This window comes from Heloderma suspectum, chromosome W, assembly GCF_057233095.1.
Source record: "Heloderma suspectum isolate Gila_16-S chromosome W, 16-S_ref, whole genome shotgun sequence".
Classification (NCBI taxonomy): Eukaryota; Metazoa; Chordata; class Lepidosauria; order Squamata; family Helodermatidae; genus Heloderma; species Heloderma suspectum.
Genome location: NC_139475.1, coordinates 66354682 through 66371783, shown reverse-complemented (window position 1 = coordinate 66371783; position 17102 = coordinate 66354682). Strand labels below are relative to the sequence as shown.

The 17102-nt window shown below is 47.1% G+C and overlaps 2 protein-coding genes across 3 annotated transcripts in view; one reads left to right on the top strand and one right to left on the bottom strand.

Moving 5' to 3' along the window:
• Nucleotides 1-246: 246 nt before the first annotated feature.
• LOC146334123 (uncharacterized) lies at nt 247-15292 on the bottom strand. Its single transcript, XM_084825268.1, has 4 exons — nt 15234-15292; nt 14172-14326; nt 10130-10203; nt 247-1309 (listed from the first exon to the last, which is right to left on the bottom strand). Exons 2-4 carry the CDS (start codon nt 14179-14181, stop codon nt 734-736), a joined length of 660 nt encoding a protein of 219 aa, XP_084681394.1. The 5' UTR covers nt 14182-14326; nt 15234-15292; the 3' UTR covers nt 247-733.
• Nucleotides 15293-15704: 412 nt separating this feature from the next.
• The window catches only part of LOC146334122 (protein ENL-like), a 43451-nt gene continuing 42053 nt past the window's right edge, over nt 15705-17102 (top strand). For both annotated transcript variants that reach the window (XM_084825343.1, XM_084825342.1), the window contains exon 1: nt 15705-15749. In XM_084825343.1, coding sequence (XP_084681469.1) covers nt 15738-15749 — 12 coding nt within the window. In that variant the 5' untranslated portion in view covers nt 15705-15737. The remainder of the gene's footprint in view (nt 15750-17102) is intronic.

Genomic DNA, 17102 nt, shown 5'->3' with positions numbered 1-17102 from the left:
AGCTGCTGGGAAGGAAAAGCAGAAATTCATGACTAACATCACAAAAAACCATCTAGCTACTCCTGGCTTCAGTGTGTGGGAGAGCCTTAGACAAAATGGCCTCAATGATTTAGGGTGCAATCCTGTGCATGTTTAGACAGAGAAAAGGCCTACAACTCCCAGCATTCCTCAGCCAGCAAGGCTGGCTGGGGAATGCTAGGAGTTGTAGGCCTTTTCTCTGTCTAAACATGCACAGGATTGCACCCTTATTCAGTTTATTTATTCAAAGTATTTGTTTCTCCCACTCTGCTCCCAGAGTGGTTTACAAGTCCCTGCCCTCAGGCTTACAATCTAAAAGACACAAGAAAAGGGCCCAGGGATTTTGAATGCTCCTCTGTACAAATAAAGTCCCTGTGTATCTCTCCTCTTCCTCAAAACACCGGTCTCTTCCTCAAGACATAGGGCATTGGAGCCGAGGTAGCTATAGAGGCCGCCAAACACATCCAACAGTCTGAAAGTGCAAAGGTTTGTTGGATGCTCTGAGTGATACCCAGAACGCTACTTGGGGAAGGATCAGTCTGCAATACTGGCTCTCGAGGACTACCGATACAAGAAGATAGAAGGCAGATGAAAACAACACGTCCAAACTTTCTGCCAGTGCAAGCTCTTCTCCAACATGCACGCCGCAACGCTTACCCTGCTAGCAACCCAAATCCAACTATTGCCCAGTATCCCCACATAGGATCGATTTTTATTACTTTCTTTTGATTTTAAGTTTTAAAGGTTGATCCCGCTGGTCATAATGTTCGATCACCCACTGAGGTTGTGGGTGGACCCTCAGATAGTCTGGCAGAGCTGACCGAGCCCCGTCAGACGGTGGGGCGTGTGCAGCTTCCCAGTGGTTCGCTGCATGTGTGAGTTGCGAAAAGTCAGACAGGTCAGTACTTGCGTGATGAGCCCGTTCCTCCTCTGCTTCTGCTTCTGGCCTTGCTTCGTCCACAGGGTCCGGAGAAAGGCTAGCAGTGCTGTTCCCCTGCTGTGCGTGGTCCTCACCTTCGCGCCCTGCTGCAAGTGCAGGTTCAGAAGAGCCTTTTGACGGACCCCTGGCGCAATGGGCGCAGTGGATCCAAGCGGGCTTCCCTTTCATCTTTACTGCTGTGTGAGCGGTCAGCAACTGAAGATGAGGACCGGTCCAGTGTTCTTGGGGGCCTTCGGCTGCCCATGCGCGAATGTAGACCTCGTCTCCGGGTAGGAATGGATGAGCTGGCACATCAAGGGGCAGTGGTTGCCCGTCGCCGTGTCTGCGGATACGTTGGAACTGGCCCTGCAGCTGAACAGTATCAGCAGTTAAGTCTTCATCCCCTCCTAGCAGTGTAACCTGAGGAACAGCCCATCCTCGGCCAATCGGTGGAGGCCTTCCAAATGAAACCTCATAAGGAGACAAAGCGATGGGCTGTCGTGGGGTGGTCCTTACTGATAGTAGGGCTGGAGGAAGCGCAGTAGGCCAGGTGAGGTGGGAGTTTTGCAGATCTTAGCCAGCCTCCTTTTGAGAGTGGCACTCATTCTTTCTACTTGCCCAGCGCTTTGGGGGCGGTAGGGGGTGCGGAGATGCCAGGTGACCCCTAAGCACTTTGACAGGGCCTGTGTTAGTGCAGCGGTAAAATGTGACCCCAGATCTGAGAACACACGCCGAGGCGGGCCGAATCTCGGGACAATGTCCGTCATCAAATGTTTCCCCACCTCTAGGGCTGTGGCTTTCCTGCAGGGGAAAGCCTCCGCCCATCCCGATCATTCATCTACAATGACTAGCAGCCACTGGAACTCGTGTTTCGGGCAAATGAGCGAAATCAATCTGGACGGATTCAAATGGCTGTTGCACCCATGGCCTTCCGCCTTGGGGCTCAGGCGGTATGGCTTTTGCATTCTCCTTCACACACCGCGGGCAGGCAGAAACCACCCGCTCAGCCATCGGATGTATACCTGGGGAAGTTGGTTTCCCCGCTGCTGTGATGAATCCTCACTTTTTCCCTAGGGTACCTGTAGCATGACAAACTCCGAAGGCGTATTTAGAATCGGTGTAGACAGCCAGAGATCTCTCTCCTGCTTTTTCACAAGCTCTGGCTACAGCAGTCAGTTCCGCGGCTTGTGCACTTTTATGTCCTGGCAGGGGTCCAGAGTCAATTACTCCTGTGTTTGACGCTACTGCACAGCCTGTCTTACGGGTTCCACCCACAAGCCTGGAAGACCCATCAACAAACCAAGTGAATGCAGAACCTTGCAAAGGTGTGTCCTTCAGATCCTCTCTAGGCATTCGCACTTCACGAATAACTGCTTTACAGTCAAGCGGGAGATCTGGATCTTGCTCAGGCATAAAAGTTGTGGGGTTTAACACGGTACACCGTGAAATAGTTAATTCCGGGGTTTGGAGCAACAAAGTCTCGTATTTGTTATAACGGGCGTTGGAAAAATGCTGGGTATTCCGCTGGGTTAACAAAGCGGATACTGCATGGGGCGCCCAGAGTTGCGAAGGGTGACCAAGTACAATGTCTTGGACGTTTTCAACAGTGAGTGCCGCAGCTGCAACACTGCGCACACAAGAGGCACAGCCTTTCGCAGCGCTGTCTAATTGCCCAGAGTAATCCCCACTGGCCTCCTATGAGGTCCAGAATTTTGAGAGAGCACCCCAGAAGCTGCACCACGTTTCTCATGTACAAACAGAATACAAGGGTTAGTATAATCTGGGAGACCTAAAGCTGGAGCGGATACAAGGGCGTCTTCACTTGTTCCCAAGCCTGGGAGTCGAGCCTCGTCCACTCACACTCTTCTGGGGCTGCAGCCTTTGTCTTCTCTAACCATGGCTTCACAATTTCAGAGAAGCCAGGGTTCCGAGCTCTGCAATACCCCAACATGCCCAACGGGGCTCTGACCTGGGTTTTGGTAGAGGGGGCATTCATTTTTGTCATGGCATGCACACGTTTGCAAGACAACTTTCTGGTTGCACAAGACAGAATGTGTCCCAGATATTCAGCCTCAGACTTACACCACGGCAACTTCCTCTTTGCAATGTGATGTCCTCTATCGCCTAGGGCGTTAGCCAATACGACCGAATCACAGACCAAACGACCAAATCACAGAGTAAAATATCAGGTCTAATACTGTATACACACGTGCACTTGCAGGGATGCTGCATATTATGGTGGCGGGATTTGGGACAACATTATGTCCTGGGATCACAAATTTATTCATTAGCCTGAGGTCTTACACCATGCGGTAACTGGGGGGCTGTCCTGGTTCCGTCCTCCTTTTGACAGCCAGAATTGGGGTGTTACATGGCGAAGAACATTGCACTGAGACACCTTGTTTTAAAGGTTTTTCAATTAGTTTCCCAACGCATTCTCCGGCTTCCAATGACCTGGGATATTGCTTCACCGTGGGGGGGGGGGGGGATGTCAGTACAGGCGGTAATTTTTACAGGAGCTGCAGATTTTAGCAGACCAACCTCACCCGAATCTTCTGCCCAGTACTCAGATGGCAGCCCTCTGAGCTCCTCTGGCAGATCTGTCTGTCGGGGGACTGGCCTCCTCCAAGAAGCCATGACATTGGAGGAAGGCAGGGTGACAGAGCCCATGTCGGCTGCAACCGATGGAAGCCTTTAACTTTGCTGGCAGGTCACTTCCCAAGAGGTTCACTGGGCTTTTTGACATCATCAGGAAAGAATGATCTGCTGCAAAAGGGCCAATTTTAACCGTAACTGGTTGACTCAAGGGAACGGTGGATAATTTCCCATCGATTCCCATGACACTTTCTCCGGAACCAGGAAGGGGCAAGGTGATTTTATTCAGCATGCTTTTTGCAGCACCAGCATCAAGAAGACAGTCATAAGGTTTCCCATTTATGTTAAGGGGTCAGAAAAGGTTTTGCCAGTTTCAATTTCCAGCTGTTTGGGGTTTGACTCTCGCTCTCGCTCCCAACCAACTCTAGACCTCCCTCTACCCATCATTCCGATGTTCCAACACTTTCTGCTCTCTGCTAAGTGGCGGGCCCTTGTCCCTGCCCCTGCCCAGTCCACTGACCTTCTTGCCTTTGATTCCCCTTCTGGGGACACTCATTTTTCCAATGACCAGGTTGCTTGCAATAATGGCACACGTCCCGGCTATACCCACCTCTCTGTCCTCCCTCATTTGTCTCTGCACTTGCTTCTCTACCATGTCCTCTCTGACCACGTCCACAACCAAACTCTCGTCCTCTCCCTTGGCCACGCCCCAGGAACCTTGCTCCCGTAAGGGCTGCTGCCAACAACTTTGCCTCTAACTCTTTCTCAGAACCTTCTTCCGTTCCTTCTGCGCCTTCTCCTCCCTTCCATCAAACACATGCTTGCTATTGCCAACATCTTCGCCACACCATTTTCCTGTCACCCTGGCTGGTGTTCCCTGAAATACTTTTGAATATCAGGAGCAGCTTGCTCCACGAACATACCTACTATCAGGGCAGCATGCCTTGCCTCATCAGGGTCAATGCCCCCATACATGCGCAGAGCGCGAGTCAAACGAACCAGGAAATCAGCGGGGGACTCCGATTTTTCTTGGGTCACAGCCCACACCTTAGACCAGTTTACAGTTTCCTGACCCATTTGTTGTAGAACAGTGCGCATCCATTCTTGGTACTGAGTCACGACTGTCCAATCGGCTGCATCATTCAGATTTAATGGGGGACAGGGGTCGGGGTAGACGTTTAAAACCCCTATTTGACCCATTTGTGTGCAGACACTTTGAGTTTGGTTTGTAGCTGGATATATCCCTTGGGATGGCACCAGATCCTGGTCCTCTGGGTAGGGAGGCAGCGGACAAGGCAGCGGAGGCAGCGCGGATGGTATGCTCGTGAGGAACACTGCTTTACTTCTTGCCTGCCTTTTCTCAGCCACGTCAGCCCAGAGAAACCAGTAATCCATGTTTTCGGGCACCCTGTCCTCTAGAACAAGGCGGAGATCTCTTAAGATGTTTTGGTTGAAGGATCCTTCGGGTGGCCATGAGTGGCTAAGAACTGGCCATTTTTCTGTGCACAACAGAACCGAGCGCTTTTTACTCAAACCAGACATGCTTGGCTGAGTATTCCATTGCTTAAGCATAACATCCAGAGATGACCCTTTCGGGACACTCCAACCCCTACCCATTTTGTCTCCTTCAACCAGTTAAGGCTGTCCTGTATATACCTTTCAATACTTAATGGACATCACCTTAAACAAAGGAAACCAACCAGGGGGTCTCACCTTTTTTTTTTTTACCAGCGAATCTTACCCTACTTGGAGTTGGCCTTGGTTATGAAGCACGCCCATCCTGCCCGTCCAAGAAGACCCCAAAGTGAACTCACCTAGTGAGTTATCTGAGTTAAAGTATCTGGGCGGGGCGTGATTGCGCTGCAAAGCCAGGCTCTCCTGTCTGACTCGCCAGAATTGTGGTAAAAGTCCAAACCTGGACTTGGAGGTCCATGCCCAGCTGCCCTCCAATTAAGGTCTGGACACGCGGGTAAGATCCAACTCGAGTTTATTCATGTACAACGAAGGCAGCTCTGCCAACACAGAGGCAGCGCAGATCAATTTCCGGTCAGAGCCAATGTCACCCTTGCAGCACCCTGTGGAGTCTCAGCGGGAGGCTATCTCAAACAGCTTTTTTAAAGGTTGAAAAACCTTTTCTCTCTCCCCTGGAATGAAAAGGGGGGTCAAGGTTGCATCTGGATTAAGTCTTGGTAAATTAGTGACCTCGGCGAAGAAGCAAGGGGGCTGGATTCCACGACTACCCTCCCAGAGCTTCATCATCGCCAAAAGTTGTTTTGAAACTCCTATTTAAATAGGAGAAATTAGGGCTGGCGTGCTCCATTTAATTTATGGATTAAGAAATACCAACAACATCTGAGGAATGGGTTAAAAAATATTAACAATATTTGAGGATATCTGAGGACCTGCAAGATCTGTTTGAAGAGAAACATGGCTACACCAAGGAGAAAAAAAAAGGAAATGCATCTCTGCCCACTCCCCCTGTACCTCCTTTGGCAAAGGCGCCAAGAACTGAAAATATAGGGGAGTTATTTACTCTGATTAAAACTTTGTCTTCGCAATTAGCTGAACAGGCTAGAAGGTTGGATGTAATTCAAAATTCCATCACCACCCTGCAAGGGGCTGTGGATTTAATTAACAACTCTTGGCAAAAAATGGAGGCGAAGTTAACAAGCTGGAAGATAGGATGGCAGCCAACGAAACTGCGTCACAAATTTTTAACTCGCTTGTCAGAATCCCTCAGCTGGAGGCTTTTAATCGCAGAGCCAATGTACATATAATTGGTATTAAGGATGTGCCTAGTGATGTAAATTTGTCTACATTCGTAGATAAGCTTTTGCATGAGATACTCCCTGTGCCATCTGATTATTTACTTGATATTCAATCGGGCTTCAGGCCTGGTTTTGGAACGGAAACTGCCTTGGTCGCCCTGTGGGATGACCTCTGCCGGGAGAGGGACAGGGGGAGTGCGACCCTGTTGATTCTCCTGGACCTCTCAGCGGCTTTCAATACCATCGATCATGGTATCCTTCTGGATAGGTTGTCTTGGTTAGGAGTTGGCGGCACTGCACTACAGTGGTTCCGCTCCTACTTGGATGGCCAACTCCAGAAGGTGGTGCTGGGGGATTTTTGCTCTGTGCCATGGCAATTGTGCCATGGGGTTCCACAGGGCTCTATTTTATCCCCCATGCTGTTTAACATCTACATGAAACCGCTGGGGGAGGTTATCCGGAGGTGTGGGCTGAGGTGCCATCAATATGCAGATGACACCCAGCTCTACCTCTCCTTCTCATCAAAACCAGGGGAGGCAGTGGCTGTTCTGAATCAGTGCCTGGGCACGGTAATGGACTGGATGAGGGCTAATAAACTGAAACTCAATCCAGACAAGATGGAGGTACTGTTAGTGGGTGGTTCGTCTGCCCGGCTAGGTGATATTCAACCTGTTCTGGAGGGGGTTGCACTCCCCCTAAAGGATCAGGTTCGTAGATTGGGGGTGCTCTTGGACCCAGAACTGTCACTTGAGGCACAGGTGAATTCAGTGGCATGGAGCACTTTTTATCAGCTTAGGCTGGTATACCAACTACGCCGTTATCTGGACAGAGATAGCCTAGCTACAGTTATCCATGCTCTGATAACTTCTCGTCTGGATTAGTGCAATGCGTTATACGTGGGGCTGCCTTTGAAAACGGTCCGGAAACTTCAGCTGGTCCAAAATAGGGCAGCAAGATTGTTAACAGGGACTGGCCTGCGAGCTCATATTACGCCAGTACTTTTCCAGCTGCACCGGCTGCCAGTCCATTTCCGGGCCCAATTCAAAGTGCTGGTGTTAATGTTCAAAGCCCTTAACGGCTTGGGGCCAGGTTACCTGAAGGATCGCCTCCTCCCATATGTGCCTGCCCGGACCTTAAGATCATCAGCAGCAGCCCTTCTCCGTGAGCCCCTGCCAAAGGAAGTGAGGCGGGTGGCTACTAGGGGGAGGGCTTTTTCTGCTGTGGCACCCCGGCTCTGGAATGAGCTCCATAGTGAGGTTCGCCTGGCGCCTACATTGTACTCCTTTCGGCGCCAGGTGAAGACCTTTTTATTTTCCCAGGCATTTTAGCTTTCTAAATTTTTATCTTTGCTGTTTTAAATCTGTATTTTAAACTCCTGTACTGCTGCTAGGTTTTATTGTGGTTGTATTGTTATATTGTGGTTTTAATGTTCTATATATTTTAAATTGTTTTATTGTGTGTTGTTTGGTTTTAATTTTTGTGAACTGCCCAGAGAGCTTCGGCTATTGGGCGGTATAGAAATGAAATAAATAAATAAATAAATAAATATTGGAAATTAAAAAATAAAAATAGTGTGCCAAATGCCAAAGCAGCTGCCTATACGATTATAGTCCAATTTGCAAGAATCTCCACAAAAAATTATATCCTGTGTTTGGCAAGAGGGAGTGGAATCTTTTTTGGAAACAAGATGAAGTTATGTTATTTCCAGATTACATTAAAGAAATTGTTGTGAAAAGAAGACAATTCATCAAGGCGAAAAATCTGGCGAAATAGATGAACTTACAATATTACTTAAAATATCCTGCTACATTGTGCATTGTTTCTGAAGGTCAGATGAAGAAGTTCCCGAATCGTGAAATGGCGGAGGCATGGCTAAACACAAAAATGAGTGAGATCTCTGTTACAGCCCCATGAACTGGAATCCATAAACAGCTTTTGTTAACTGGTTATGTCTAGTCTGAGTGACTCAGATTAGGCCAGAGTTAATTGCATATATATATATATATATATATATATATATATCTGTCTGCTTTCTCTTATTTTTCTTTCACGTTTTTTTTAATCCTTCTCCTTTAAAATGGGTATGACATACTGTATCTAAATATACTGTTTGAAGGTGCATAGAAATATGCACACTCATTGATATATCTAGTATAAAATATATTACTGATTGTTGTAAGGTTGTTTTTAATCATTATTATCATATAACATTATAAAACTTATTAGTGATTTGTTATTATTTATCCTTTTTAATTTATCTCATTATTATTATTATGAGACTGGCTATATGGTCACCGGAAATGAATTGTAGGCCTGCTTCCTTGTTATAAGACTGATGACATAAGATTAACCATGCTGTATTGAATTGCAATTTTATCAATGTTATAGGTATAATTTTTAAGTTACATGGAATTTGAAGCCCGTGTGTACTGGAGTTTAAATTTAATCCTTTTAAATAATTTCTTTTTTTCTCTTTTTCTTTTTTTCTCTTTCTTGCTGCTTTCTGTTATTGTTGTGTCCTCTTAAGAATATTGTATTGTTGGGAAACTGTAGCTACCGCTTAGGTTGTTGGTATTGTTTATTTCATTTATAAAGACATAAAATAAAAAGTATTTAAAAAAAAAAAGAGGCAGCGCAGATCAACACTCACCAGTTACATTTATAATCATAGTGTGCCTAAATAAGTGACATCAGCCAAGCCTAGCGCTCATGTCTGCTTATTATCAACTGAACTTTTACTGAACCACCACCCCTGGCTTCTTCTCTCAGAGCCCTGTAACTTTCCCAGGATTTATGACGCAATTATTTTGCAAATACAATAATTCATAGGTGTGGGGTGAGTTGCTGTGCAAACAAGATAACTTATCTCTACTGTTCTAGCATTTTCTTCTTTAGTACGGAAGAAACACAGACAACAGTTTTAGGCCTTTGAGGAATCTGCCACGTAGGCACAAAGAAGCCAAGACGACATGGCTTTGCCTTAGTCATTTTCCACAGTGGACAGGAAGTTCTTGCTTATGAGCAAGTTACAATTACCTTATCATGGCCCCCCGACAGACACTCAATCCCATCAAGCACCTTGCCTGAACCAAACTACTTACAAGGCCTTGCCAGGTCTACTTTTATAATCCCCCCTTTGGCCTATTAGGCTCACCATCTATGCTTGTATTATCAGTTGCTCAATCTCTTTCTCTTCTTTTTACATTTCTCTTTGCATTCTACTGACCATCTGGTGCAGCTCAGCTTTATGTATAGTTTTAGTAAGGAATTTGATATAACATTTAATCAAAGCAATGACCACATGGAACAAAACAATACAAACTATTATGCTTATTACATTGCATATCTTGCTAGGTGGCTGTTTCTGGTAGATCTAAGTAATGGGGTTTAATCATTTTAGTCTGATTTAGTGGGATTTGGATCATTGGTATGCCTCCCTGAGCATGGACTGGCACATGGCTGCAGATCCAGCAGTTGGATACATTTAAGTCTATTCGAATCTGGTCCACCACTTTCAGGAAAGTGTTCTCTGCTTTCAGGCCACCAAAGATGCCTAGCAGCAGCCGGATACAGGTGGCCATTTAAATCCAGTTTCAGCACAGATTTTGGCTAATTTATTCTTTAAGACTTCTTCCTTTCCTTTCTTTTCCTTTTTTCTACCAGCCCTGCTGGCTGGGGATGGTAGGGGCACTGGAAATGCTGTTGAATTTGCAGAACTTTGTACGCACAACTACTAATACATATTTAAAAGAACATTTCATCATTTGAATGAAATCTATTTGTATGTTAAAAGAAAGCTTACCCATCTCTTAACTCTTGGTTCACTTACTCTGGTTTCCAGGGGAGTGATGGGGTGCCGTACTTTGGGGCTGGTTATCTGAGCAGGAGGTGCACCGTCTTTCTCTAGGACGAGAACAGATAACAGGCTAATTCACTCAGAATTTTATAAAGCAAGTCTCACTCACTCAGAAAACTGTCAGAAAGTACACACTGCTGGCTCCCTGTCACCAAGGCCTTTCACTTTTGGCAGCAAAATAAATTCTCACAGTACAGAAAGAAGCATTCCTTATCAGTTAGAAGGTACACAGTGTGAAGAGCAAATACGGTGCATTATTTTCGCTTCTGTGAGTAGGAAAAAACATGGCTTTCACTGTATGCGAATACAGCTATGAGAACAAACTCTAAAATCATGAAAACTGCCAACTTTCTAGCAAATCAGAGTACTTGTGCTATTGATTACTATACTGTTACTGCATATGATTCTGGGCAAATTCACATCTGACTGCTTGCCATTTTTCTGAAACAATCTAATACACTCCTTTGAATTCTCACAGATTGTGTATTAAACAAATCTAAAATCATTAAGCTTGCTAGCCTACATACAAAGCAAAAATACAAAGCAAGAAAATAGCCATAACTAACACAACAATGGGACAATGCACAACACATAGAATTTCAAATCCACTGTTACCTCAGTGTGCAAATATATCTCACCAGTGACTTTCAATAAAAGTTTACACTTGCTTAGACCACTTTAAAATCTCATTCTCATTTCGACAGCATCATTTGCGCACATGGAGCAACCCTCAACAAACATTCAGTTTAGCTTGCATTTTCTTCTTTGTGAACTAACACTTACTGTTACACAGAGAAGGTTGAGCCTAAGCTACAATACATGTTTAAACAAATTAACTAATGCATGACCATACAGACAATCCTCGGCCAACACTCACTCTCTATTGCCAGTCACACACAGTCATTGCATCTTGATTTTTACACAGAAGCTGATGCTATTGTAGCTTACGGGTGGCATATCAGACAATCTGTCCAGCAGACCCAAAGGACAGGCATTTGATGACTAAGAAGAATAAAAAGCTCACACTCTCACATGGCAAGAACAATAGCCACAAATACAGAGACGAAGACATTTTCTCTAAAAGCAAAAACAAAGTTACCGAGTACATCAAACACATTATTCACATTCATGCGACCTGCTTGATCTAGATCTTTGTGGCACCTTCACCCCGGAGGGGGCTGACGCAGCCGACTCTGCCCTTCTTATCTGCTACTGCAAGGCAGGGAAGAAGGACCATGGGCGCTGCCAGGCGGCCGTCTGGGGAGCGCCACAAATGGTCAGTGTACTGAGGACAACCAGCCAGTCTCCACTTCTCTTTTTCAACATTTGGGCCTGATTTCGGAGTTGTACCACATCTTCAAAAGTTACCATGGGAGACTCTTTTATTGCTGGAAGGAATAAGGCTGTAGCCCTCGTGAGGGCAAAAAGTTCTGCCACTTGAGCAGAAGCACAGTTAGGCCAAATATTTTGTTCTGTTACAACGTGGGAAGCGCAGACAGCATCTCTCTTCAGCATTCCATTGACAGGACGCTTTCACAAAATACACACCATCTACCTTAGTCAGCGGCTCTTCTGACAAGTCTGGACGTGGCTTTGCTAGGTGCTCAGCCACCTCCAAACAATCGTAAGGGATACTTTCAGAAGCATCAGGCAGCAAAGAAGCAGGATTTAGAGTGGAGCAACGCTGCACTGTAACATGACTGCGAGAGAGATGCAAAATGTCATACCTGGAGAGGCGTGACTGAGATAGGTGCTGAGCCTTTGCTTTAAGTAGAAGAGCTGCCACTGAGGGAGGTACACAAGGAGTTAAAGGTAGGCTGACCATATTTCCTTGAGACAAAAAATGGGATATTGGGATGACAAAAGCAGGACGGGGTTATGTAATGTCCCACCGGAGAGTTCCACTATAATAAAAAAATAGCTAAACCGAAATATGAGTCTGAAAAGTCTGAATCAAACTGAATGTAGGGCAGAAAGAATCTCTATGGGCGGAATGATGGTAGAAATAACAGTAAGACTCACCCTCCTGGCTCCCACACGCTGAATGGGGCTTAGCGACCGCCTACTGAATTCCCTGCCACTGCAGACCAGCAAGGGGGCAGCATCTGATCGTTGCTAGCTCAAGAAGCCTGGCCCTGACTGGACAAAGGAAACGGAACTTCCTCTTTCGTCACACTAGTAGTTGTACTGCACACATTGATTAGCATGGAGCCTTATGATAAACACGTTCAGTTTTTTACAAAAAATTAAAAACGGGACAAAATTGACATTTATATTAAAACGATGGGACGGTCAGGAAATATGGAAAAACCAGTACTGTCCTGTTTAAAATGGTACATATGGTCAGCCTAATTAAAGGGGAACTTAACACAGTATTTTTGGAGGTTCGAACGAGGGCAGCAGCTACAGCATTAAGGAAAGTACCATAATATGTTACTGGTCAGTTTTTATTTCCATGTTTTTAGGTAAACACACTAAAAGCACAAGAACTTTTTTATAACAAAAGAGCCCAAGTTGTTTTAGCCCAGTGCTTGTTTTGGAGCAGCGGGAGTAGATTCAGATTCAGAAGATGAGGGAAGTGGCTCAGGAATATCTGAATATACTCTGTCAGGGAACAAAGATAGAGCAACCAAGTCTACACAAAAGGTCTCTCGTCAATAGAAAGAAAAAGTTACAAACCTCTCAGCTGTCTTGGAAGTTCTGAGAAGGAGGGGGAGATGGGGGAAGCAGCTGGGAGGTGTGAAGTGTTTCCATCAGCTGGCCAGGCTGGTGGGGACACTTATTTTTCTAATGCTCGGCTACAGAAAAGTGGCAGCAATGATTGAATATTTTCAGGAATGTCTTTAGACTACATGTAGTCTGCTGTAGTCTCACTTTTGTTTTGCTTACAATTGATGGGTTGTTGTTTTTTTTAGCCTAATCAGTTTTCTGCAGCATCTGATGCGCGCTTGGTCTGAAGTATCAAGTCAGCTAGTTCTTGATTTGGCCAGTTTCCTTGTTCCTTTAATCTAGTGCATACTCCTTGGGGCAAAGTAACTTGCATGAGTTGGTTCATGCTAGCACAATTAAAATTTTAACAAGTGATCACTGATTTTCTAATGTTTTTGTGGCTTTTCTGATGTTTCAAAATTTGACCTGGTCTTTCAGTTTTTCTTGGGAGTCCTTAGGACTCTGCTCCCCAGGACTTAGGTGACCTTTTTGACGTCTCAACATACCAATCAAAGAATGCATTCTCATTGACGCTGTGCTACCTTGGACCTCGAGAGTCCAAGGCTCCCTTTCAGTGCACAATTCTGTCCAAATCAAAGGTCCCAACCAAGGGACATTGTTTGGACAGGTCAAATTCAAGTTCCATTGGTCACAAACTTGCAAGTCTTAGGTCCATAATTCCTGTACATGTACATTGAAGGCAGCCCTTTTGGGGCTGTGGAATTTTTTTGGAAGAATCCGACCCCACCCTCAATTCACACAGGAAAACCATCAGGAGGTGTCCACAGGTTGTGAGAACCGAAAGGCACTGCCAAATTCCGAGGTACACTCAGAGACCGACTCCCGCTGAATAGGAGGCACCATCAGTCACTCACGGTCAAGGAAACTCATACCATGGCAGGGAGTGAAGGAAAGGTTGGGTCACACACTGCCATCTCCATCCATTCAGGAAAGATTTATTCAGGAGGTCTGTGCCTTGTCAAGCCGGCTCATACCATGGAGGAAAGAAGGAAAACTCGCACAAGGTTCCAGCTACTATAATTTGCCCTGCTCCTTTTTACCTCAATTCATACCAGGCAACTCTCATTCTATTCTTTTCCTCAGTTCACACAAGGCAACTCCCATCCTCCTGACGCCATATCCCACGGACCTCCGTAACCCCGAAACAAACAAAAACAAAACAAAAATTTACCAAGTGCTTAAATTACTGTCTCAATAAAGGTGGTATCCCATCAGCCAAGGCAGAATCATCCTACAGGCAAGACTCACAGTGTCCCAGACATAGAGATTTCAAAAGGTCTTTTACCTTGTTGCATACTTCTGGGATGTTCAGTGAAAGGTGGTCTAAATTGGTTCGATTCTTCTCAGCATTTGGGATCCGAGTCACGGCACCAAATTGTTGAAGAAATATCCAAGGCAGGTTAGGTTGAACAGTCAGAAATTTATTGAAGCACATCACGGCTGTGAGAGAGGCAGACGAAACTGTGTCATCGTCCCACCCACCCCCCCCCCAAGAAAACAGGATGCATTTATACAGACTGAAAGTTGCAGAACAAAGAAAAACACACTACGTATGCTCAGAAACCAATTTATGCTCATCACAGTCTTATCAGCACAGCAGCCTTCTTATCTTTAGGGATGAGTTACTTTGGTGGATAGGAAGTTCTTGCTTATGAGCAAGTTATAATTACCTTCTCATGGACACACACACACCCCCAATCCCATCAGGCACCTCGCCTGAACCAAACTACTTACAAGGCCTAGTCAGGCCGACTTTCACAATAATAAAAGCTCTGAGTGAATCACATATAAACATTAAAAGTCACACATAAATACACTATTAACAAGTGTTTCAACAGCAGTAACAATGCAAACCACATTTAAAATCACTACTGAAGACAATCCCAACTACAATAACAATAAAAAACAATGCAAAGAACAGTAAGATGGAGCAGCATATGATTAATTGCAATTAATTACAAGCCAGAGAAAGCCTGGGTGAACGTGTGTGTGTGCGTGTATGCAGCTTTTCCCAACCTGGGGTCCTCCAGATGGGTTAGACAGACTACAACTCCCATCAGATGGGAGTTGTACTCCAACACATCCGGGGGCCACCAGGTTGGGGAAGGGTGAAACAAAATGTGCTAGGAGGGCACAGAGGGAGGCAAAAGTATAGCTCTGAGAGGCGTGGTGAGCATATAAAAAGTGCCTTTCCTTCAAGTAGAGGTGGAGGAGGAGCTTCTTGCTCGGTGGGGGGGGGGAGAGAGAGAGAGAATGACCCCCTACCCTCATCCCCGTTTCGAAGCAGCCTGCTCAACAACACGGCTACCTCAGAGAAGACTAACCTCTCACTCCCACACCCGCTTACCAGCGTCACCTTTGGCAGACGCCCGCGCGCTCCCTCTTCTTCCCTCCCGTCTCCCCGGCAACGCGGACCCGCCAGCCCCTTTCCCTGCCATTGGCTGGGTGCCGCCGGCCGTTGGCGGCCCCCCGTTCGCTGGCGCGTGCGCTGCACTGCCATTGGGCAGAACGTGGGGCACGCGCCGCCGATTGGGCGGCCGAGGCGGCCCGTCGCGAGGGGTGGGGCGTATAGAGTTTGCGCGACTTCCGGTTCCGGTGAGTGAGGGGAGGGAAGCGATAGGGAGATTCGGTGGGGTAGGGCTGAGGCAAGACGGATTCCCGAGGCTCCAAGCCATGAGGCGGCGGCGGCGGAGGCGGCGGCGGCAAGAGGAGGAGCAGCAGCAGCCCTGAGCGGGAGAGACGAGCTAGGCCCGAAGCCCCAGACGACGAGGAGGAAGCAGCAGCAGCAGCAACACCAGGAGGAGGAGGCGGCGGCGGCGGCGGGCCGGGCCGGGCCGGGCCGGGCCCAGCTATGGACAATCAGGTGAGGAAGTGGCTGCTGCTCTCAGCCTTCCCCCCACCCACCTTGGAAAAGGGCGGGGCCTGGCCCCATTGGCTGGTCTCCAGGCCCCGCCCGCCCGGGGAAGGGGCCGGCCTGGTCCCTAGGCCCCGCCCACTTGAGAGAGGGGCGGGATCTGGCTGTGTTGGACAGTCACCAGGCCCCGCCCACCCACTGCAATTGATCTCAAGGATAGCTTGGGGGAGGAGCTTGTTGCTGCTCTTGCTCCAAAAATTAAGTGATGTAGAAGGAGTTTCCTCTTTAAAAAGAATCCTTGGTTCCACCCCCTTTCCCATCATTACCTCTGTGTGGGTGATACTCCTATTCAGGGCCATGAGGACTGGAAGCTTAACAGCCCAGTGGGAGAGCCCCTGCTTTGCACGCGGAAGGTCCCAGGTTCGAACCCAAGCATCTCCGGCTGGGCCTGGGATAAAGACCCTTGCCTGGGAACCTGGAGAGCTCTATCCAGTCTGCATTGTCAGTATTGAGCTGGATGGCCCCAACTCACTATAAGGCCATTTTCTATGTTCCTATCTAAATCAGCCCTTTATTTGGAACCATGAGGACTGAGATCTTTTTTTAGTTTTGGAAGCTCAGTGGCAGAGCACCTACTTCACCTGCAAAAGGCCCCAGGCTCAATCCCCAGCATCTCTTGGGAGGGTTAGGATGGAATCCTGCCTGAAAGCCTCTGCCAGTCAGTGTCAACAGTACTGGGCTAGATGGACCAAGGGTTTGACTCAGTAGAAGGCAGCTTCCCATGTTTGGGTGGTTGCTGCTTTCCTAGTCATCGCAGCTGCTATTATTTGCAGGTGATGGGAGGATCTCCTTGGGCAGCCCCTGTGCCTGCCTGTGAATGGACTAGCTGCTCTTCCTCCCAAAATTAAGTGGGGTGGGAAATACTTGCGAGCCTGGTCCCCTCCCTTTCTCAGAGGCTTGCTCACATTTGAAGGCAGAGTGGACATCAGAAACTGCTTTATACTGAGTCAGACCCTTGGTCCATCTAGCCTAGTATTGTCAACACTGACTGGCAGCAGTGGCTCTCCAGGGTTTCAGGCAGGAGTTTTTCCAGCCCTCCCTGGAGATGCTGGGGATTGAACCTGGGACCTTATGTATGCAAAGCAGGGGCTCTACCACTGAGCCACATACTATCCCTACGAGTGGCCCCACCCCTGCAGTGAAGAAGGGGTTAAAAGCAGCTGCTTCTCCTCATCTGTGGGCTAGGGGGCTACTACTTGGTGTTCACGTAGCACTGTGGAGTGTAGTTCGCTTGCAGTCTGTGCAACAGCCTTGTAGAGCGGGCCGAGTATTGTCATCTCCCTCTTTCTTCTGACGGTGGCC